This window comes from Neofelis nebulosa, chromosome 10 (genome assembly GCF_028018385.1).
Source record: "Neofelis nebulosa isolate mNeoNeb1 chromosome 10, mNeoNeb1.pri, whole genome shotgun sequence".
NCBI lineage: Eukaryota > Metazoa > Chordata > Mammalia > Carnivora > Felidae > Neofelis > Neofelis nebulosa.
In genome coordinates, this window is record NC_080791.1 from 112782135 (window position 1) to 112804346 (window position 22212).

A 22212-nucleotide genomic window follows, 5' to 3' on the forward strand; every position below is an offset into this window, starting at 1 on the left:
GGAGGACCACACGGTGGGCCGTTCTCTGCTTAGCGCCTTGGACCCACCCCTCACTGCCTGTCACGGCGGGGACACACGAGGGCGGCAGGGCTCAGGAGGCAGGGACTTGTCTTGGGCCACTTCCCCTGGATAACCCGGGACCTCCAGTGAGGACCCGGCCCTCCCGCACGTTGTGAACAAGAAACCCACCACCGGAGAGCGGCACACGATCTTGCCGGGCATGGCAGGAAGCAGGACACAGCAGCCCTGGGAGCCCAGGCCTCCAAGCTCAAACTCAGCGCCAGGGGCTGGGGCCCTGGGACCAAGAGGGTTCGGTGGCTTCGGTGCCTGCTCGCTCTGACTCCACGCTCGAGTCTCAGGGACGGGACCCGGCACACGTTTCTGGGGACCAGAAATCCTGGCTGGAGCCGGCATTGCAGGCAGCGACGGCAGGACCCCAGGCACACGCTCACCCTTCATCTCAGCGTGAGACAGACAGGCCAGGGGCCAGACTGCCACAAGCACCAGAGAGGACAGTGACTCTAGCTGGGAGGCCTCCAGCCGGTGGAGGGCAGGGGGGCCGAGAACCCGGCTCGGAGAACTCCGCCAAGTTGGGGCCCTGCAGCCGGGGTCAGGCCGTAGCAACTCCCCACTCCCATCTTCTGTATTTCTGGTGCCCTGACACCTACCTTGCTGGCTTTGGAAGGTGTGCCCCTCGCAGGGCAAGTCCATTCTGACAGTAAAGGAGTCGCCCCGAGGGTGACTCTCAAATGCAAAGGAGCCCCGCAGGGCCATCACCCCCACCTGTCTGGCTGGGCTCCCACCCTCAGGGCCATGACCCACCTGTCCCGATCAGCTCGGGGCAGGTCCCAGACAGCCAGGGACAGCCCCCGTGTGCCAGAGCCCCGGAAGTTACCCAAACTAGCCAAGCCTCAGGCGGCTCGTCCTGTTCCATCCGCTTCTTCCCTCAGAACCATGGTGAAAGCTCTTGGCCCCGTTTCACTCCCCCTCACCCCCCACCCCCGCTGCTTCCCCACCCAGCCTGGTGCCTCCTGTGCGGCCCCCCGCACCTGCCCCTCCTCTCGGATCTGTGAATAACACACCATCTTTCCAACGGCAGCCGACTCCTGATGGGTTGGCTTCGCTGTGCCTGAACGGTGGTAGGACCTATGGGGGTTGGGACAGGCCAAGAAGTGACTCTGGAAGCACCCAGACGTGCAGCCTCGGGGACCAGAGTGAGAACAGGGCAGGATGAGCACAGGGACTCACGTTAGAGCCTTCTCACGGCCCCAGGGGGCGGCGGGCCCTGCTCACACCGCGGGAGGGAACCGGATGTCTCCCCAGGCCGCGGGGACGCTGAAGAGCCAGGGGGGACACAGCACGCAGGAGGCCCAGTGGGGTGGACCTGCCTGTGCCCCCCGGCCCGCCTGCCACACCTCAGCACTCCTTGGCCCTCTGACCACAGCGGGTCCGGGGCATGACCCCACCCGGACTGGGCAAGTGGGGCCACACGGTGGCTGAGGGAAACCGACAGGCAGCCTGGGAGGTGATAAGAGTCACGGCGCGTCCAGAGAACAGCTCAGAGCCTCTCCGTGCCCCGGCCCTTTCCCCCTGCCGTCCGGGGCTGATACTCTCCGTCTGCTGTCCCAGACCCACGGACCACCCTCCTCTGCTCGGAGAGTCCCCTCCACCACCCCGGCTGTCCCTGCTTCTGAGAACACACTTTCCTCTCCTTGCCCTTGATCCATGAAAGACTCTTTATCTGACCCACAAGGAGGAATTCTTTTTTTTTTTTTTTTTTTTTTTTTTTATTCAGTAGGCTTCATGCCCAGCATGGAGCCCAACACGGGGCTTAAACTCACAACCCTGAGATCAAGACCTGAGCTGAGACCAAGAGTTGGATGCTTCACCGACTAAGCCACCCGGGCGTCCCACGGCGGGTTCTGTTTCTTTACGAGACTGCAGCGGACACAACCCCGGACCCCACGGTCGCCGGGGGGATCAGGGAAACTTGTGCCCTGGGCAAGGAAAGGGGCACGGCACCGGGCGGCCTGTGCTCGGAAAGCACCTGGTGCCATGCTCCATCGGGGCACCCAAGACGCTAGGCACACGGAGAGCCCACAGCTCCAGACGACTCTCGCCTTACAGAGACGCAAGAGCCTGGCCTAACCTTCCAGCTTCTCTAGAGAGGTCAGAAATTGCATTTCTAGGTAAATAGAAATTTACTGCTGGTGACCAATTCAAATATCTCAGAAACTCCGTGAGGGTCAAACGAACTACTGGGAGGGTGGGGGTGGACTGCTACTGCCCCGCCCCACCGAGGGGGGTCGTCAGGGGTCACACAGGTGGACGGCAATCGTGTACCTGGTGGATCTCGTGCCAGCCGTTCTCGTCCCGGCAGCACACGGCCGCGTGTTCGTGGAGCAGGAGCTCGCAGCAGTAGGGATCGCCCCCCACGATCGCGGTGTGGTAAAGGGGTGTGAGGCCATAGCTGTCTTTGTAATCCGGGGACGCTCCAAGCTCCAAAAGGGTCTAGAAATAAACACCAAACATGTGGTCATTGGTCTCGTGACTGCTTTGGCAGGAAGTGAATCAAGAAAGAAGCACGAGGGTCACACTCTGCCCCCGGCCAAGGCTGACCAGGCCCTTGGTTCCCGCCCTTCCCAGGCTTCCCGGAATTCAGTGGGTGCCAGCTTGAGACAGCAAGGTTTCTGGCCCTGAACTAGCACGTGGTGCCGGCATGCAGGACGAGCATCCGGGAGCTCAGGGGACTCTGTGCAGACACGCATCTGTGCGGACACACACCTGCAGCACTCAGAGACCTCCTGTGCCCTGCTGACCCCCCCGTACCAGCAGAGAGCAAAGAGAGGGCGGCCTTTGCGAGAAAGAGAGAAAGTGCGCATACAACCCGAAGTACAGCGTGGAACGATCTCAGTGTGCACCCCGAGGGGGCAAGCCCAGGAAGCGCCGTCATGAACACTGGGTTTCAGACGAAGCCAGCGGACGAGGCGCAGCCGATGTGGACGGGGCCTCTCCGCTGGGGCTCCTGGAGGCCCCCCCGCCGGGGCAGTGGGGAGGATGGGGGCTGGGCCCATACCCCGGATGGGCTTCACGGCCCACGAGGCTGGCTCACGGCCCGCAGTCCGGGTCTGCGGCCGCCCAGGGTGGGTGACGTCCAGTGCTGCCCCTCCCGGCTGAAAACACAAGCCTCGGACTGAACCAGAGGGACAGAGGACCTTCTGTAGACACCAAGTTCTAAAACTCCCAGGAAGAGAGCGTGGGGGGCCCAGACTACGCTTTCTAACCTCAGGGGGAACACAGTTCAGGGTCAGTTCCGGTGGCCGCGGTGGGGTGGACACAGGGCACCTGGTGCAGGCAGGAGACCAGACAGGAAGGAGGCGTCCCCCATGCGAGATGGCCCCGGAAGGTACCTTCAGGGCCACTTGGTTCCTGGCTCGGGCGGCTTTGTGCAGGGCCGTCATCCCGTCTCTGGCGCGGAAGTCCAGGTGAGCCCCGCCGTTTCTGAGAGCCTTGATCACCTCCGCGGGGTCGTCCAGCTGAGCGGCTAAGGTCAGCGGGGTCTCTACGGGACCCGAACACACGCAGTTCAGAACCACTTGGGAGACAGCCAGGGCCCGTGGCTCCCTAAGCCAAGTTCAGAGTCTACAAGGGAGCTGGAGGACGTGACCCCAGAGGTACCGCGGCTCCCACCCGCCCGTGAGCCCCGATATCCACACAGTCAGTCAGCATGGCTCCGGCGACCCCGGGGACAGCGGAGGTGGTGTTTGGGGTCATATGCAAGTCAACACGGGGGGCGGGCCAGAGCTTCCCCACGATCCCCTTGCGGGCTAGGGGTCCGAGAAGCCGCCCGCTGCCCTTGCCCTGGGTACCCAGAATCCCACAGCACCATCCGGATGCTTCCTTTTGGGAGGAGTGGCCCATCAGGGCTGTAGTTGAGGGTCTGCAAGGCAGATGCCCGCCTTTCACCTCAATTTCATGATGTTTACGGGCATCTTGGTGGACGCCAGGACCCGGCTGTAAGTGAGGGGTGGAGCCTGTGCCCCGTGGCGGTCTGGGCAGGCAGAGACCCGAACAGCCGTCGCAATGGCAGGGGCTCGGCTCGATAAACGGCCGGCATGAGGGCTGGGGCGGAAGCCCCGGGGAAGGAAAGATGAAGCCCGCCCCCCTGGGGACAAAGGTCAGGAAGGGTCCCCCACCGCCCGCCCGGTGCAGCTGACTCTGGGCCAGTCTGTAGCCGGCTGTGATGGGGACGCCGACATCTGGTCTAAGCCCATCTTCTCCACCCCTCTCGGTGAGTGCCCGCCACCGCCACGGCCGAGCAAGGCACACCGTTATGATGCGGTTCATCTGAGAGGCGTTTACCTTACAGAAGAGTGCCAAGGGCACTGCGACGGCACGCAGGTCCCCAAGACCCGGACACGGCGCACACGGCACGGGATGATGAGGAGTCATTCGGACTTGAAGCACATTTTGAGAATAAAGGGACCGGGGCATCTGACCTGGGCTGAATTCCCTTCTGACCGCACCTCGGCCACGATCCCCGCTGTCCCCAGGGCGGCCCCCCTGCCCCATCTACTGCTGATCCCCGGGCTAATTTACCCCCAAACGAGCACTGTGCCGAGCGCCGTTTAAACTCGCCGTGGGAGTCACCCTGCGCCTGGATTTTCCACGGTGACACGGGTGGGCTGAGCCTCTCCCGGTGGCCAGCATGCGTACGTGGACGCGGCCGTGTGCGAATGTGACACACAGCCCACACGCCCTCTCCCAAGGGACGCCGCACACCTCCCGCTTTGGTCACGTGTGTCCCCGTGCGTCCCAAGCACGGACGAGGCACACGAGTGCCACCACACGCAGGTCTGAGGTCCTACGAGAAAGACCCTCTCAGGCAGGGATCTTGTGCGAATGAGGAGTTTTCTGGGGCAGCAACGATGGGGATGTTTCCTGCACAGGGAACATCCCCACGGCGAGGGGCGCTGGGGGTCGAGACTGGCGAGTGTCTCCCACCTGGGGGCAGACACGCGGAAATGGGGAGACGTGCATTCAAAGCAAGCTTGGGGAGAGACCCCCGCCCAGCAGAGAGGGGAGAGGGAGCCCGTGGGCCTTCCCCTCAGCCCCAGCCGTGGCCTGGCCGCAAGTGTTGGAAGGCCCCAGGGAGGTCTTGGTTCCTTGGGTGGCAGGTGAAGGGCGTGAAAAGCCTCAAAGTCAATTTTTTAAAACGTTTAGTTTTTTCGAGCGAGGGGGCAGAGAGGGAGGGAGAGAGAGGACCCCAAGCAGGCTCCACGGCCAGCGCAGAGCCCGATGCAAGGCTCAACCCCACAAACCGTGAGAGCGTGACCAGAGCTGAAATCAAGAGTCGGACGTTTAACAGACTGAGCCACCCACGTGCCCCAGAGTCAAATTGCTTACAGCAACTTGAGGAAGCCGGCCCCTGGCGTTTAAGGTCCGTTTAGGACTGATGCACGTCTGGGGCAAGGTCGACCCTCAAAATGATTAGGATTCTTCTTTCTTATCTGGCTCTCCACACGAGGCCGATGCGCAAGTTAGGTGCTCCAAAGCAGATGTTAAGTTTACACCGCGCTGTTTCGTGGCAAGGGCTCCAGAAGCCCTCCTCGAATAACTCGCCACGTTCAGACCTGCCCAGGACCCACCCCGGGGAGGTCAGGAGAGACCCCCGGCTTAGAGACCATTGAGGAAGGGGACGTCCGACGAGACCCCACCTGGAGCAGACAGGACCCCCCGCCCCAAGAAGACGCTCGCCCCTCACCTGCAAACCTGTGACCCTCGGGGGCTTGCACTGTCTGTGCCATTGATCACCACGTGGCCGCTCCTCTAACGAGCTTGGGACCGGTGGTCCCCTGCACCGTAATTCTCTGAAAATACTCCTCGGTTTGTGCATTTTGCAATTTCTTCGCTTTCGATAAATAGTTTGGAACCTCAAAATGGCCCTGAAGACACCGCTCTAATCTTTTCCGATGGTCTTGAACACATAATACCATCTCACCTGGAAGCAGCCTGGCAGCATTTTGGCTCCAAAACAAACAGCCATGCTTCGACACGCTATCAAGCCACAGAAGAATGTGGCTGAATCTTGAACACATCCTGCTAAATGAGAAAAGGCAGTCTGAAAAAGCCAGCCTGCTGGATTCCAATTATAGGACATTCTGGAAAAGACGAAGCTATAGCAGAGGTAAACAGATCGCTGGTTCCAGGGGCTGCGGAGAGGGGCAGGGGCGAGTAGATAAAAAAACACAGAGGTGGGGCGCCTGGGTGGCGCAGTCGGTTAAGCGTCCGACTTCAGCCAGGTCACGATCTCGCGGTCCGTGAGTTCGAGCCCCGCGTCGGGCTCTGGGCTGATGGCTCGGAGCCTGGAGCCTGTTTCCGATTCTGTGTCTCCCTCTCTCTCTGCCCCTCCCCCGTTCATGCTCTGTCTCTCTCTGTCCCAAAAATAAATAAAAAACGTTGAAAAAAAAATTTAAAAAAAAAACAAAACAAAAAACAAAACACACAGAGGACCGTTTTCGGTGACGAGACTGTTCCATATGACGCTCTAATCGTGAATGCCAGGACCAAACATCTGTCACAATCATAAACTTCACAGCACAGGGAGGGAAACCCAAGGCTTGCAGATTTTTTTCAGGGAAGTTTAAAAACTCATCTCGGAGACCTGGGGATCTCAGTTCGGAATGCAGGACGTGACGAAAAGAGTCGGACCGCAGGCCAAATGGAAGAACCGGCCTCCCTGGAGGGAGTGGGGGAACCGAGTGCCGGCCTGCGGACCCAGGATGGGGCGGTCTGCAAGATGAAAGGCCAAGTGAACCCGGGTAAGCACTGTGCCCTGTCGGCACCTAAAGCTGCTTCCATCGTGGGGTGCAGGTCAACAACTCTGAAACCAGTCTACACGGGCCCTGGGATTGAACCATCAGATCGACAGATGGCAGGGAGCGGCGGCCAGGTTTCTCACTGTTAGCGGGGAGGTTACGGCTTAGCCACGGAAAGGACTGCGGTGATCCACGTGGCCGGGGATCAGAGCTGGAGACTCACGGTGAGCTCCATACAGACACAGATAGTTACGTACAGAACCGGCTGCAGGTATGCACTTATGCATGAGTTAGTACACACACACACACACACACACACACACACACACACACACGGAGTTTGTTGTTCTGTCATCTGAGGGCCCAGAAGCAACGACACCCCAGCAGCACCGAGCACACCCAGCACCCAGATCTTGGTTCCTAAGACCATTCTCCAGGAAGAGAAACCAGGCTCCCGCAGGACTGGCGGGGTCTAGGTCTGGGCAGGAGGCACACAGGATGAGCCCGGGGTGCCTTCTAGTGCCAGGAAGTGAGCAAGGGGCCAAAAAATAACGACCCACACGGACGGGGTCTGTCAAAAGGACACGGGAGTCAGTGGCCAGAGCTGGAGCCCAACGATGAAATCTAGCACGGGGTCATAGCCCAGATTACAAATTAAATACCCATCAGTCCATCCCAATAGAACCAACAGAGTAGATGTTAGTAAGAGTAAATAAATGAAGGCGGGTGGAGGGGGGGGCGGGAAGAGAAGCCTCCCGGGCAGAATTCCCCATCACGTGTGCAGAAACTCTGTCCTCAAGAAGGTAGAGCCTCACTCCCCACTCATCAGGTGTGGGCTGTGCTTAGTGGCTTCCTTCTGAAAAGGATGGTCCATAAAGGGGATGAAGAGTGACCACATAGCAGGGAACCTGACACTGACCTCAGCCAGGTGAGCAAGGTCAGCGTCTCGGGGACGGGACAGGCGGGGAGCACGTGCCCGGACGCGACGGGGACGGGAAGGGTCCTCCGCCCAAACCCACAACCCTGTCTCATCATGACATAAACGTCAGACAAACCCCAATGAGGGGGGGCGTGCTCCAAAATACCCGGCCAGTCCCCAAAAGAGCCGAGCGCTGCACAAACAAGGAAAGCCCCAGAAACCGTCACAACCGAGAGGGGCCTACGGAGGCAAGATAATGAAGTTCCATGAGGGCTCCGGGGGCAGAAAAGGGACATTAAGGAACTGCTAATGAGATAAGAGGACAGCATGCGCCGCGGTTACGAACGGCACATCAGCATTGGCTCGTTAATGATAAAATGTGCCCCGCTCAGGTACGACAGCCATCGTCAGGGGAAATGGGCCGTGGGGAGCAGGTGGAACATTCTGTGCTGTCTTCCTAATGATCCTATAGCTCTGACACTGCTCTAGCATAAGTCACGTGCTCACGGCCGTGCTGCAGGTGACGGTCTGCTAGGACAACGCTGCCACTGACCTGTCCCCGGCTGGCGTCCTGAGGAACGTGCACCTTGCGTCACGGGGCGCCGTGAGGAGTTCCCAGCCTGACCTCCTCTCCCCCGGCCAGCCCTGGGGGGTGTCCCGGGGCCAAGCGCCCCCTGCGGGCCCTCGTCCTGCCCCCACCCAATTCCTTCCTTGCTTAATATCCTTCATCTTCACTGCAAGCACCTTGACGTGTCACCTGTAGCCCTCGCTGAAACGCGGTAGGGGGAAGTAAGCAAATCCCTGACATCACTGGCCGTTCTGCCCGAGCTGCCATTTAAAGACAGGCCCTCTTTGTACCAGGAAGTGCGCCTGACCAGCCAGATAACCCGGACCTCCTCCATGGTGGCACTGACCTCATCCGCAGCCCCCGATCCCCTGCAGACTGACGTCTACGAGGTTCCAGAGCGCGTCTGCTCAAACTGCCCCTCTCCCGTTGCCCGTTGCCGTTCTTTCTGGAGGGCCTCATCCCAGGATTCACTCAGCGGCTGCAGGGAGCCAGCCGCTTACGGACCCTGGTCGCCACCCACGTCCGACGCGTTTCTTCTGATCCCGAGGCCGGCGCTCGGAGGAGGCCCGGCTCAGTGCACAGGGATCCAGAACGCCCGCGAAGCCTTCTACCTGGGCCGTGTGGGAGCTGGGTAGGGATTCCCAGGAGCCAGGCTGCGGTGACACGTGGTGGACCCGAGCACACGTCGGCACGGATGACAATCCACGCCAGCCCGACAAGCTGACGAGCTACGATCACTGGCCCGGAAACTAGCTCCACCATTGGACCTCACCACAGGCGCCTGGCGAGACCCACTCGATCAAGGAGAAGTCTTTTACTTCTCAATACGTTTCAAGAGGCGAAAGACGTCTCTGGCTTTATCAACACCCCGCCCTCGTGGTACCCGGGCTTCCTTCAAGTTGGGGAGCGCAGTGCGAAATAAAAGCACTAAACTCATTTTCGTTCAAAGTGCTCGTTTTGTTTCCTTCTTGGGGCTCAAAATACCACATGCGTTGTCCCAGCAGTTCCAACCAAAGCGGGAGATGAGCCCCCAGACCCTGGCGGCCGAGGCTTTAATTCTTTAGACCACCTTGGCCGTCACTTATTAAAATTTCCACTACAACGGGCACCGACGGATGGCTGTGATCACAGGCCACCTTGTTTTAATTGACAGGTGGTTCCATGGAGACTTATTTATCTCCTGTGCATCCTTCATTCCGAAGGGCCACTTCCCCAACCTCGGGGCCCCGCGGACGGCCCAGAAGCGCCAGAGAACCGCACAGCCCGAGCACAGGGACGCGGCCCGCGTCTGAACATCGTGTTTCCTGCCCTCAGGAAGCCTGCTGCTTTCTACTCTCTGCGCAGGGCGGGGCGAAGAAGTCTGCTTCTCAGCGGATCCTGCCGCTCGCCAAGTGGCTTTGCAAAAGTCGCCAAACTCAGCGGGGACACCCGCTCCAGTTGTCAGAGCCGGTGAGGGTGAGGGTGTGGCATCAGCACGTGGGACGGTGCTGCAGCACGTGGTCCCATCCGGGGACGGGAGGGGGCTCGCTCAGCGACCACAGACCCTCCAGCCCTGGACCCTCTGCACCAGCCGGAGGCCCGACTGCGTCCCGCCAGGCACACGTGTGAGAAGAGAGACCCAACTCCTTCCCCCCCCGGGGGTGACATCAGGGACCCTGCGGTCTCAGAGCAATTAAACCTGGGCTCCGCCTCCTTGGCTCCCAGAGGACACTGGGGCACAAAGAGGCCAGCTTCATGGGACGTAAGAGGACTGAGGCGCAAGAGGCTTTCCACACCCTCGACACATCACAGGACGCTTAGCAGGCTGTGACGTAAGCACAGCGGTATTAAGCGCCCTGTCACCCTAGGGTGACTGTACCAGTTTGTCTGGGACCAGGGGGGGAACCCCGAACATGGGACTTTCTGTGTGGAAACCAGGGCCATTTCAGGAGAACGGGGACAAGTTGGTCACACGAGCTGTTGTCTGGAGGCAGCCCACTATGGCCAACTCTGAGTCGTCCCCGTGGGTCCAAAACAAGGAGAACACCACATCTCGAGTTTCCGCGGTGCTAACACGGCAGGGCCTTTCCGGAGACCTCGCGGCAAATGACGCATCGCCCTTGGGCACGTGATGCTCTCTGCCGGGTGACGCTCCAGCGCTCCCGCCCCGTGGGTACCGTCATCCCACCGAGACCGGAGAGGCCCCTTCGACTGCACCCCACACAGCCACGCGTCCCCGGACTCTCCCCGTCCCTCGACCGGAACAGCTGCTTCTCGCCTAGCGTGCGGACACGCGTGAGGAATCCGAAGACGCTGGGGACAGAGTGGCGGGGCTGGGGCGCAGCGAGGGGCCGGAGGCACTGCCTGCTCAGGGTCTCGGGGCCGCACGCGGCCTCTGCTTCGGCGCTTTGTATCTTAACTACACCCCCTTTCTGCAGGCCGTACGTACTTCTGTTTGGCCTTTAAAAATAAAACTTGCTGTGTTCGCTCTTTGTTAGTTATACCTACATACGGTAAAAAAAAAAAAACCTGCACCCGGATGTTTATAGCAGCTTTTTTCACAATTGCCAAAGCCCGGAGGCAGCCAAGACGCCCCTCAGCAGGTGGCGGACACACAAGCTGTGGTCCCTCCAGACAATGGGATCGCGTTCAGCGCCAAAGGGAAGTGAGCTCCCACGCCGTAATGTTACGGAGGAAACACAGACACATCTAACCAAGTGAAAGAACCCAGTGTGAAAAGGCCACGTACTATAGGGTTCTGACTCTACAACATCGTGGAAAAAGCAAAACCACGGACACAGTAACGACATTGGGGTCTGCCGGGCGTCGGCGGGGACGGAGGGTGAATGAACGGAGCACCGAGGGCCTCTTGGGCAGGGAAACGAGTCTGTGTATCACCGTAGGGACAGACACGTCACGGCATCTGTCAAAACCCACAGGATGTGCAAGACCAACAGCGACCCCCAGGGTAGCCCGCGGACTCTAATTAGTAATAACCAGCTCGTGGGGTGTGACCATCAGCCACGCCAACGCGGGAAGCTGGTGGTTATCGGACCACAGAACTCCCACTTTATCCACTAACTTTTCTGTAAACCATTAACAAATAACGTCGGCTGATTTTAAAAGCAAAAAAAGCGGGTGAAGAGAAACCAGGGAAGATTCCGCTTAACAGAAGAATATTAACTACCACCAGGAGAAATCCTGACCCAGGGGGCTCCTGGGTGGCTCAGTCGGTTAAGTGTCCGACTTCGGCTCGGGTCTTGATCTCGCGGTTCGTGGGCTCCAGCCCCGCGTCGGGCTCTGTGCTGACAGCTCGGAGCCTGGATCCTGCTTCGGACTCTGTGTCTCCCTCTCTCCCTGCCCCTCCCCCGCTCACGCTCTGCCTCTGTCTCTCTCAAAAATAAATAAACATTAAAAAAAAATTAAGAGAAAAAAGAAAAGAAATCCTGACCCAGACAATTCACGTCTGGCTGCCACCCTGGGAGAACAATTGAAAACAAGTCTCTTGTTTCTCTGTCCAGACGAGAAAACAAAACCAAACCCACACTGCTCGATGGCACGAAGCAGCGGCCGGAGCGGAGACGGGGCACCCGAGAGGAAGACATGGGCCCCGACGGGCCGCAGCGTCCAGCTCCAGGCAGGGCGCGGGAGAGGGCACAGGCGTCTGTCTGGAGACAACCCGGGCTCTGTGCTGTGTGGTTCTGGAAGCCGGGTGAGGGTCTGCCTTGGAAGAAGCGTCACTGCCGACTGCTGCTTCCGGGCGAGGGGGTCGTGCGGGAAGAAGGGCAGCCCAGAGCAGACCCTCGACCTCCCCCTACTGCCGGCCCCGCCCCGTGGACTCATCTGGAAACTGCCACGGAAGAGGCCAGGCTGGTGGACGCCCAGGCCAAAGGCTGCCCCAAGGAAGGAACCACAGACACCACAGACACACGTCCTCCCCATGTGTACCCTGTGTGTCCCCTCAAGTGTGCCTTCCGTGTCCCCTCATGCGTGCTCTGTGTCCCCTGTGCATCCTTCTGTCCCCTCTATGCATGCGCTCCGTGTCCCCTCATATGTGCCTTCTGTCCCCTCCATGTGTGTCCTTGTGTCCCCTCTATGTGTGCCCTTGTGTCCCCTCCACGTGTGCCCTCTGTGCCCCCCTGCCACGTGTCCCATCTCCTGGCATCTCGGGCACTGAAGCTGTGGTCAGAAGTTAAATTTAGGAGACACACAAGTCAATGGTGATCATGCCACAGCAGCTTGAGCTGGGCGGGGGGGTTGGGGACACGTTTGGCTGGACAGGCACGAGGTGGGGGTCCTGTCCCAGCTCGAGGGGGTCAGAGGAGCCCCTGAGATGACGAGAAGTCTCCATTCTTGAGCTGACATACGCATCTGCTGTGGGCCCAGTAACGGCCCAGAGCGGTGGGACACATTTAAGTGACGGTGGCCCGGACAGAGGGCTGGCCAGTCCCCAGAGGAGGGGAAGCGGGGGCCCTACTGGCTGAGTGCAGGAGGAGCGCTCTCCCGCCCGAGGTGACCAACCTGCAGGGACAAACACTCCAGCTGCCACAGAGCCTATCTGAGTCCTCCTGGCCATCCCGGCTTGGCGTGCCTCCCGGCAGGGGACACCCTCCCCCGGGTGACTGCGCTCCGCCCCAGGGGACCTTGGGCAATGTCTGCAGACAGTCTGGTCGTCACACCTGGGGGTGCCACTGGTGCCTGGGGGGGGCGGCCAGCGGTGCTGTGAACACCCCACAACACAGACGCCTCCCCCCACAAACAAGCGCCCGGCCCCACCGCGGAGCAGCGTTCCACCATAAAAAGGAAGGAAGCCCCACCCTTCTGACAACACGGATGGACCCGGAGGGCCCGGCGCAACCTCAGCCAGGCAGACAGATGCCGTGTGAGCCAACGCGCCGAATCTAAAAACACCGACTCCCTAAAGAGAGCAGATGGAGGGTGTGGGTGGTCAAAGACACCAACCTCCAGTCACAAGACAGGTGAGACCTGGGGACGTCGGTGCGGCCCGGGGACGAGAGCTAACGTCACCTTAAGGCACATGTGCGAGTCGCTGAAGGGATGTTAACCAGGCTTACGGGCTCAGTTCCCAAGGTGCACGTACACGTATCGGCTGGTTACGCTGCAGCCCGAAGCCAACAGGACGTTACAGGTCAACTACATCTCGGTAAGACCGGGGAGGGGGATGAGACTAAAGAAGAGGCAGTGTTTAAAAAAGAAGACGTCACGGGGGCCGAGGTTGGGGACCCCTGTGATTCTGACCCGAGAACGACCAGCGGCCCACACGTGGAAGGAGGTTAGGAAGACGTGCGCGTGTCGGCGAGTGTCCCACGGGGGGTGCACAACAGCTCGTACGCCTTGCCATCCGTTCCCTCCTTCATCCGTTCGCTCGTTCGGCAGCTGTGGATGAGCGCCGACCGCGTGCCAGGTGCCGGGCCGGCTGCCCGGCTCAGCCCCCCTCGCCCGCGACTCACGCAGGAGTGACAAAGCCCTTTCAAGAACCAATGAAGTGTCAGTGTTGCACACGCGTGTGCAGAGTGCCAACAGAAGCACCTCTCCGGACTCAACCCGCGCTCCAGCGAGGCGCACTGACGTCCCCCCCACCCGGGACCTACCTCCGGTGTCCGGGTCATGGAAGTTCGGATCCAAGCCACGTTCCAGCATCTTGGTGATCTTTTCCACTGAGCGGTGCTGAATGTGGTCCGTGAACTTTTTCAGATTGGTCTAAAGAGAAAAACAAAAAGACAGAAATGTCCTAACGGGTCGCCGGGAAGGTTCCTTACAGGGTGTGCCCTGGCTTCCACCGTGGAGAGGGAGCCGCCCCCGCCCCTGCCCCCACCCCTGCCCCCCGCCGGGCGCTGTGGACCCACCAGGCAGCGGCTGGGCGTCTGGAAGCCCAGCACGCGGCAGATGCAACCAGGCCGCCCTGGATGCAGGTTTCAGAAATCTCTCGCCTTTCAGCCTTTCACTGTCGCCAAGAGCCACAGGACTTTCCTTTGCTTTTGAAAGGACAAACCAGCCGGACCCCTTTGAAAAACTAGTTTCCCGGGTCCACCCAGGCCATCAGACTCCACCTCTGGGGAGTGAGGCCCAAGGACTGGTGTTCGTGTTCTCTAGTCTCGAAAGCAGCAGCTGCGACGGAGAGCGGACAGGGCAGCCTCCTGCTGGGCTAATCCACTTTTGGGTGGACCCCGTGACTACGTGGATGGAAACAGGGACGCCTGGGCACAGAGCGATTCAAGGTGAGGAGCGACATTCACTTTTCGGGAGGTCAAAATGATCCGTGGGTCAGCCGTGGCGGGGAGGGATGTCTCCCCAGCTTTGCCCGGCCCCGTCTGCAACAGGGAGCAGACGGCCCCCGGGCTACCCGACGATGACCACGGTATCCTGTCTGCCTCCACCTGAAGCCACCAACCCTTGCCGCTGGCCCGATTCTGCAGCCCCCTGCACAGGGCTCCCCACACACACCGCAGGGGCAGCAGCGAGGGCTCCGGGACCTCCGGCCCGCTGACACAGGCTGGTTCTCCGCCCGAATGTTTTCTGTACATTCCACGGCCAGAATTAACAGATGCCCAGTGACACAAGAGACGCTAGGTATCACGTAACGCTTTCACTGCTATTTACTAACCGACGTCCTTATTAATCCGAAAGCACGTTCTTATCTACACTTCAGAAGGTAGTCAGAGCAGCCAGAAGCTTCCTCCAGACCTTGGGGTCTAAACGCGGCCACCCCGGCAGATTCCAAGGCTGGGCAAGGAATGTGCACGAGGGCCAGGAACATTAGTTGGGCCACAAAGTTGTCAGCACTCAGGACGGCGGGGACATGCCAGAGGGCAGAGAGCCAGCCACACCTGGCAACTTGAGCACGGAAAGAAATAACGGCGTACCGTAACCACTGAGCACGGTAAAATCCACGCGTCTACCGTGGCACAAATCGGGGACAGAACAAAAGCCAGGGGAAGCCGCTGGCTGAGAACGCCCTCCGCGAGCTCGCCTGGACGGCACCGGGACAGGCGAGGGGCAGGGTCCAGGCGGCTTCCCGATGCTGGCCCTCCCTGGGCTCACGTCCTCGGGCATCCTCAGAAATCACACATCCTTTCCGGCACTAAGGCAGATGCGGCCACGCGCTCCAGCCCCAGCAGCCCCTGGACACGCACGGCGTCCCCGACCAAGGGCGGGAGCCCCGCCAGCAAGCCAGCCCTCACAGACCGCAGCCCGCGGCTCTCTGTCTCAACCCTGCCGGCCACGTGCAGGTCTCACCGCCGGGCGGTTTATGCGAACAGCTCTTTCGCTGACTCTGTGCTCAGTGCTGTCCTCCCTGTCGCCAGCGGTGGCTCAGAGAGAACGGCTACCCCTCCTCCCAGAAACGCCCAGGGGGGCGTGCCCACAGCAGCGTCCCCTCTGATGCCAGTCGATCCACAAGTTGCCACCAGCATGCTTTCGTCACACAGGAGGAGAGGAGAGCCACGTCCAGGGGCTCTGGTGGGCGGACGCCCTTCCGGGCACCAGGAAGGCGTGATCATTTGTGTGGTTTGGTCAGGCCCACGGGGGCCACGCCAGCGGAGGACACGCAGGTGCATGCACCTTGCCCCCGAGGGCACAAGTCCGGACCCACCCTGCGGCGGGGTCCCGCCTTCGAGGAAACCTCGTGGCCCTCTGATCCGTGGAGACGGCGATGCCACGTAAGAGACACGAGGCCGGGTGTGGAAATGGCAGCCGTCCCCGCCTACCTTTGTGTGCAGCTTGGCCAACTGTTTCTCGTCCAGGCTGGATTGCTTATACACCCGCTTCTTGTATCGAAACTGGCACAGAGACAGAGACAGGAAGAAAGAAAACACGTGAGTACGTTACATGGTGTTCAAAGGCCGCCTCGCGGAAGGCAGGGGCCCCACCGCCAACTCTCCCAGGGAAACTAAGCACAGTCATCCCACAGACCCCTGACATCACAAGAATGACACCTGCGGGGATCCGCAGCCGCGGGGCTGAAAAGCCACGGAAAAGGAGAGCCACCCAAAGGGACGAAGGAGGCGTATCCTCCCACAGAGAAGCCACGCAGGCGGTCCTCTGCGTTAGTGGTGATCGTGGTCCTCATGGCTGTGCGTGTGGCCCCGTGGACAAATCAGGATGTTTCTTTGACGTCCTCCCCCACCAACGTGCGTGAGAAGCCCGGCCCGGCGAAGCCAGCGTCCCCCGTGCCTCAAGCCTTGCCCGGGCTCTCCCTGCAAACATGCACCCCCCCACCCCGCCCCCAAACTGGAAACCACACGTTTTCCTCCGACGTGTCGGAAGTGCCCAAGAACAACGTGCGGGTGCCAGTCGGCCTTGAACCCCAGCACCTCTGCCTCAGGCCGCGCCCGGAGGCCCCTTGGAGATAAAATGTGCCAGAGGCGCTACTGAAGGTTGGGGAGGGCACCCGCGGTTTGCGGGAAGATTCCCGGCCAGGACACCTGTTAGGTTCCAGCCCCACCGACGTCCCGTCAGCCCGGGGCAGACGCTTTCCCGTCTCAGACTCCGGTTCCCGATCTGTCGGTGGGGACACCCGAGGACGGCACGTGGGCATCCTGGCCCGGACCGGCTCTGGCCAGATGCGCCCCACACCTCCCTGGATTCCGCCACAGCCCGGGGGTTTCACGAGCACGGGTGGGGGGTGGGGGGTGGGGGAGGAAGGACGGTGTGGGGCAGCGGGGCAGCGGGGCAGCGGGGGCGGGGGGCCCATCCTGGCACCGACCCTAACTGCACACACAGGGTCCGAACTGACAAAATTCCTGTCGCACAGACTGAAACCGGGCTTTCTGTCAAGTGTCAAAACAAGCCTGTGGTGAAGCCAGGAAGTTTGGTGGAAAGTTCCGGGACCACGGGCGCTGGCCACAAGCCGCAGGCATCTGTCTCCCCTGGCTGGACCGGCAGCAGGGGCCCCAGACCTGGTTTAGGACTTCTTCTCCCGGTTCTAGACTCGAGCAGGACCGCGTGCTCGTGTGCCCCGCGCCCTGGGCTGCATGAGCCCCTCGAACACCTGGTCTGTACCCGTCAGACCTCCGAGGTTTCGGGAGCCACGAGGGGTGACGTCAGGAGAGGTGGGGGCTCACTGACTGACGCCTCTAAGGGAATCCGAGTCACCGGGACTCCTTCGGGGTATAAAAAGACGCTGGGGCCACGAACGTCCCCTGGTGGGACAGGAAGTGCTCAGAGGAGGAGGACCGCTTCCCGAGGCACCCTCGTGTCTAGCCTGTGGCGACGGGGACACAGCTCCCAACACAAACCCTTTCCCTGCTCTTTTCTCAGTGCTTCACACGCAGCCAACCACATTCTACCAAAATTCTCAGGGGCAAAGAGCTCACGGCCACGGCCGCCCCGACCGGTGGGAGGCCAGGCCCGTCTCCCTCCGCCCAGCGGATCACCTGGTGGGATGGAGGCCCGAGGAGACGAGTAAAGAGAAGTACAGTCCCTCCCCCGTTTGTAGCAGATCGCCAGCAGCCCATGGACACTCTCCCTTGAGCCTCACGGCCCCCCAGGAAGGCGGGAGTAACATCCCCTCAACTTCAAAGCCGGGAACCCGAGGCCCAGAGAGGCTGGGTGGCAGGTCCAGGCCACACAGCTACCAGGAACAAACCGAGCCCCGTGTGGGGTGACACACACGCGGGAACAGAGGCGCCCCCCCCCACAAACCACCCCCCTCAGCCCCTTGACACAAGTCCCTGGACAGGACGTGGGAAGGAAGGCGAGTGTGTCCCTTCTGGAGTCCACGGCACTGCCCTGCCCAGCTTACAGGGTGTCCCCACACCCTCTCCTTTGGTTCTCGGTGGGTGGGGGACCGGCCGGAGGCACCCTCTGATCAAGAGTGGGTTCTGGACGTCCTGGTCTTCTCGCCAGGTTTTACTCCCAATGTGGAAATGATCAGTCCCCAAAATGAATCGCCCGTTTCCTGTTCCCGGTCTGTCACCTGCCACTCAAGCGTGAGCTCCGGCACACCCGACCTTGACAGTCCTGTGCACGGCGAGCACGCCTAGGAAGTGTCTGGTGCTTAACAGCCCCCGACGCAGGAATTTTTTTTTTTTTTTGGCAACGGATACCCATTTTATGGAGAAGCAAACTGAGGTCGGAACAGTGAACCACAGGATGCCAAGTGGCACCCCATCTTTTCCTCCACTGAACCCTTCCCTCTGGTCTGACACATGTTCCATCCAAATGGGGGTCCCGATAACCTCAGCCTCAAAGTCTCTATCAAGCCCAGAAACGTGCAGATTCGGTCCGGCCTCGGTCCATGACCTCTCTGAGTCCAGGGTGATCTCGTCGCTGAGAATATGGCAAAGCCCACTCAGCTTGCTCACGGGCCGGTGACGATTCCCCACGTGCAGCCCCCCGCTGTTTGAGGAGGCCGAAATGAGCCTCATGACTCGACAACAGCAACGGGAGAAATGACCACTTGCCAGCGACTTGCAGAAGTGCCTTAATACGTCACGTGGACATACCGCGTGTAAAGCCGGGGGTCTGAGCGGCAGGGGCCGGTGGCACACTGCGTGTGGCCCAGGTTGCGCACTGACCCTTCACGAGGCAGCCCGGACCGACAGCAGCTCCGAGCCCACTGGTCATTCCTGGGCAAGAAGCAGGAAGGAAATCCTGCCTCTGATCACAGCCGGATGGCCCCTGGCCACCCCACATCCAGGGACGGGAGACTGACTCGGGGAGGCGGAAGCGGGCCCCACTCTGCACCCCAGGACCCGCAGGTCCCCGCCACATGACCCTGAGTCGCACCCAAGGTTGGCTCACCCCAAGATTTCTCAAAACAAATGGAGCAAACCTGGTGCGGCCGTCTGAGCTTCGCCAAATCAGGTGCAACCCCAACCTCGCTACGAACCTTGAACTTGGGGGTCACTGCCCAGTTGAAGTCAGATCTGGAGTCCCGCGAAGGTCCTCCCCCCCACCCCGCATCCAGGCCGCGAGGCAGACGCCGGTACCTCCAGGGAGGGGATGCCCTTGCCCGCGGGCTGCGGGTACTCGCGCAGAAGCCGCTCCTCGTCCAGGAACTTCCCGTCGCGCCCGTTGCTGGCAGGCTGGAACAGCCCGTAGTTCAGGACGTCCTTCAGGCTCTGGTTCAAGGAGCACAGAATCCGCTGCTTCGCGACCCACACGGTCGCGTCCGGGTCAAACCGAAGGCACTTCTGCAGAGAAGGACAAAGACGCCTGATCAGTGGCACATCCCACCCGGCACGTGGCCAGAGATGTCAGAGGGGTTTCCACAGAAGTTCTCTGAGCAGCGGACCCCCGCCCCCACGCTTCAGGACGAGAAATCAGACCCCCTTGTCGCCCGGATGGAGACACGGTGTCAACACCGAAGGAGAAAAGCAAGGACTGAGCCACTGGCTTCTGTGGCCTTGACTCAGACCCTTGGCACCGGCCGTGGTTTTCTGGTCAACGACGCCGACTGCCTCGGGCAGCTCCCCCCCGCATGGGGCTTCTCAAACCCCCAGCGCTTGTGGACACCGTGTCGACCCCCCGGCCACCCAGCAGAGCGTCTGAGGCAGCACGTGCACTGGTCACGAGCGTGAAGGTGACGGGGAACACGCTTTGAGAGCCGCAGCTCAAGCAGAGCATAGCACGATTTGCCTCATACGTCGGCCGCACGTCATCTCCGACACGGATGGAGGCCTCGGCTCGTAACCTCTCTGGTGGGAAAGTCCACGGCAAGCAGCCGTGCCACTCCACCGGACTGTGGACAGACCAGCCCCGCCACTCCCAAACCAGAAAGGAAGGCCGTGATGAAACACAGTTGGACTTAAAAAAGTCCCATGGGTTGCCAGGAGTGGCAAAAATCAGTCACACCTTGCAAAAGTGTAACAGTGCCACTAAGTACCCAAAGGTTATGCTCCCGGGCCCCCTTCTGGGAGATTCACCAACGAACCAGGAAAAGCAAATGCAGCATCACATCTGCTTCTAACCACGACGTCTCGTTTTTTTAAAGACTTTGTTTTTCCACTTTTTTAATTTTTTTTTTTTTTTTTGAGAGAGAGCACACGCAGTGGAGGGGCAGAGGGAGGGAGGGAGGGAGGGAGGGAGAGAGAGGGAGGGGGAGGGAGGGAGAGAGAGGGAGGGAGAGGGAGAGAGAGAATCCCAAGCAGGCTCCGCGCTGTCCGTGCAGAGCCCGAGGTGGGGCCCGATCCCACGAACCACGAGATCGTGACCTGAGCTGATATTAAGAGTTGGATGTTTCACCAACTGAGCCACCCAGGCACCCCGTGACTTCTCATTTTTGTTGAATTAAAATGATGTTCTATTGACCGGCCATCAGCCGGGGCTCGAGATGGCCTTGTCACTGTAAAAAAAACCTTCAAAAAGGACAGGAGGCTGGGACGGGTTCTCTACTGGGCGTTGGGCGTGCCCAAGGACACGGAGGCCCTCCCCGCATCGTCCCGTGCCTCGGCCTCCGGGAAGCACCTCCCCGCCAGGTAAGAAGAACCTGCGCCACTCAACAATGAGGAACCTTCAGCAGGCAGCCCAGGGTCCCGCTGCCAGGAAACCTGACCCTTACACATGATTCACCCGTCCGTCCCTCCCCACTGTCAATGGCTGAATTCAAGGGTGACCTCGGAGCTCCCTTGGGGCTACCGGGCTGGGTGGGGGCGGGCTGTTCACTTCGGTGACGCTTCATGACTGCAGCCGCAGCCCCGGCCGGCCTTGACTGGGTGACGGGAGTATCTGGAGACGCAACAGACTAGATCTGCCCGACGTGACCGAGCGGGGCCACAGATAACAAACACGCCAAGTCCTGTTTCGGGAGTCGCCATTGGCCTCTGGTTCCAACCACACAGACACCCAAGTTCCCTTGGATGCCAGCACCCCAGGCTGACCTGGGGCCCCTGCACTGTGGCCAGCAGGTGAGCACCCAGTGGAATACGGGCTGGCACCTGCTCCCAGGGGACCCGTGGGCCTTTGCAGGTGATCACAGAGTACCCACTGCCACTCTGGGCAGAGCCGGGGTTGCGGAGTCTATGACCTGGGCGGGCCAGTTCTGCACAACAAAGAACCGTCCTGCTCTAAGAAACACCAAGAAGACCCAATTCAGAAACTTCCAGAAGGAGCAGGAACTTGGCAGTCAGGAAGGCCTGGGCTTACAACCCAACTGGCCACACTACCTTTGTGATCCTGGGCGAACCCACCGGCCCAGAAGTCCCGGTTCCCAGGGTGAAAATCGGAACCCACCTAACTCGAGGGGCTCGTAAGGGTCAGACAGAATGTAAATAATACAGGCCGTTCGGGGTTGAACGTGTCCCGCAAAGCATGCTGACGTCCTGACCCCCTTTATCTGTGCGTGCGATTTATCTGGAAATAGGTCTTGGCAGATGTAATCGAGTTAAGATGAGGTCATAACAGAGTAGGGCGGGCCGCAATCCACTGTGTCCCTCTGAACAGGGAAATTTAGGCACAAACGTGCACGCGCCACGCAAAGACGGAGGCAGAGACGGAAGCAGTGCATTCCAAGCCAAGGAGCGCCAGGCATCGCCACCAGCAGCCGGGGCAGAGGCGTGGCCCAGACTCTCCCTCCGAGCCTCGGGAGGAGCCAGCCCTCCCCGCTGCCCCCGGATCCCAGCCTCCAGCCCCCAGGACCCAGAGACGATACACGTCTGTGGTTTAAACCCCGCAGGGCAGGGGTGGGGGCACAGACCGGGACTCGAGCACTCAAGGCTGTAGATTAACCTCGGCGGACCTGGAAGGTACAGGCCAGGGAGGAGTCAAGGAGCATCTCGGGGGATTCCGGAATGGGAGGTGGTCCCACCACTGAGATTTGGGAGGGTGTGGGCGGCGGTCAGTTCGGGCTGGGCTGGGCTGTTGGATCGCGTTGTCGGCAACAGAGAGTTGACCCTCAAGTTACCCGTTTGCGTGCTGGTGTCTAACTCGCCGTGTGCGCAATGGACGGTGTGCTTGGGCTCGTGGCC

At 60.6% G+C, this 22212-nt stretch overlaps 1 protein-coding gene across 9 annotated transcripts in view; it reads right to left on the reverse strand.

Moving 5' to 3' along the window:
* Positions 1 to 22212, reverse strand: part of SHANK2 (SH3 and multiple ankyrin repeat domains 2) — a 497540-nt gene that overhangs the window by 388222 nt on the left and 87106 nt on the right. For all 9 annotated transcript variants that reach the window (XM_058689981.1, XM_058689985.1, XM_058689980.1 and 6 more), the window contains exons 4-8: positions 19237 to 19440; positions 16012 to 16083; positions 13897 to 14005; positions 3411 to 3562; positions 2344 to 2511 (exon numbers count right to left, since the gene is read on the reverse strand). In XM_058689981.1, the coding sequence (XP_058545964.1) occupies positions 2344 to 2511; positions 3411 to 3562; positions 13897 to 14005; positions 16012 to 16083; positions 19237 to 19440 (705 nt within the window). The remainder of the gene's footprint in view (positions 1 to 2343; positions 2512 to 3410; positions 3563 to 13896; positions 14006 to 16011; positions 16084 to 19236; positions 19441 to 22212) is intronic.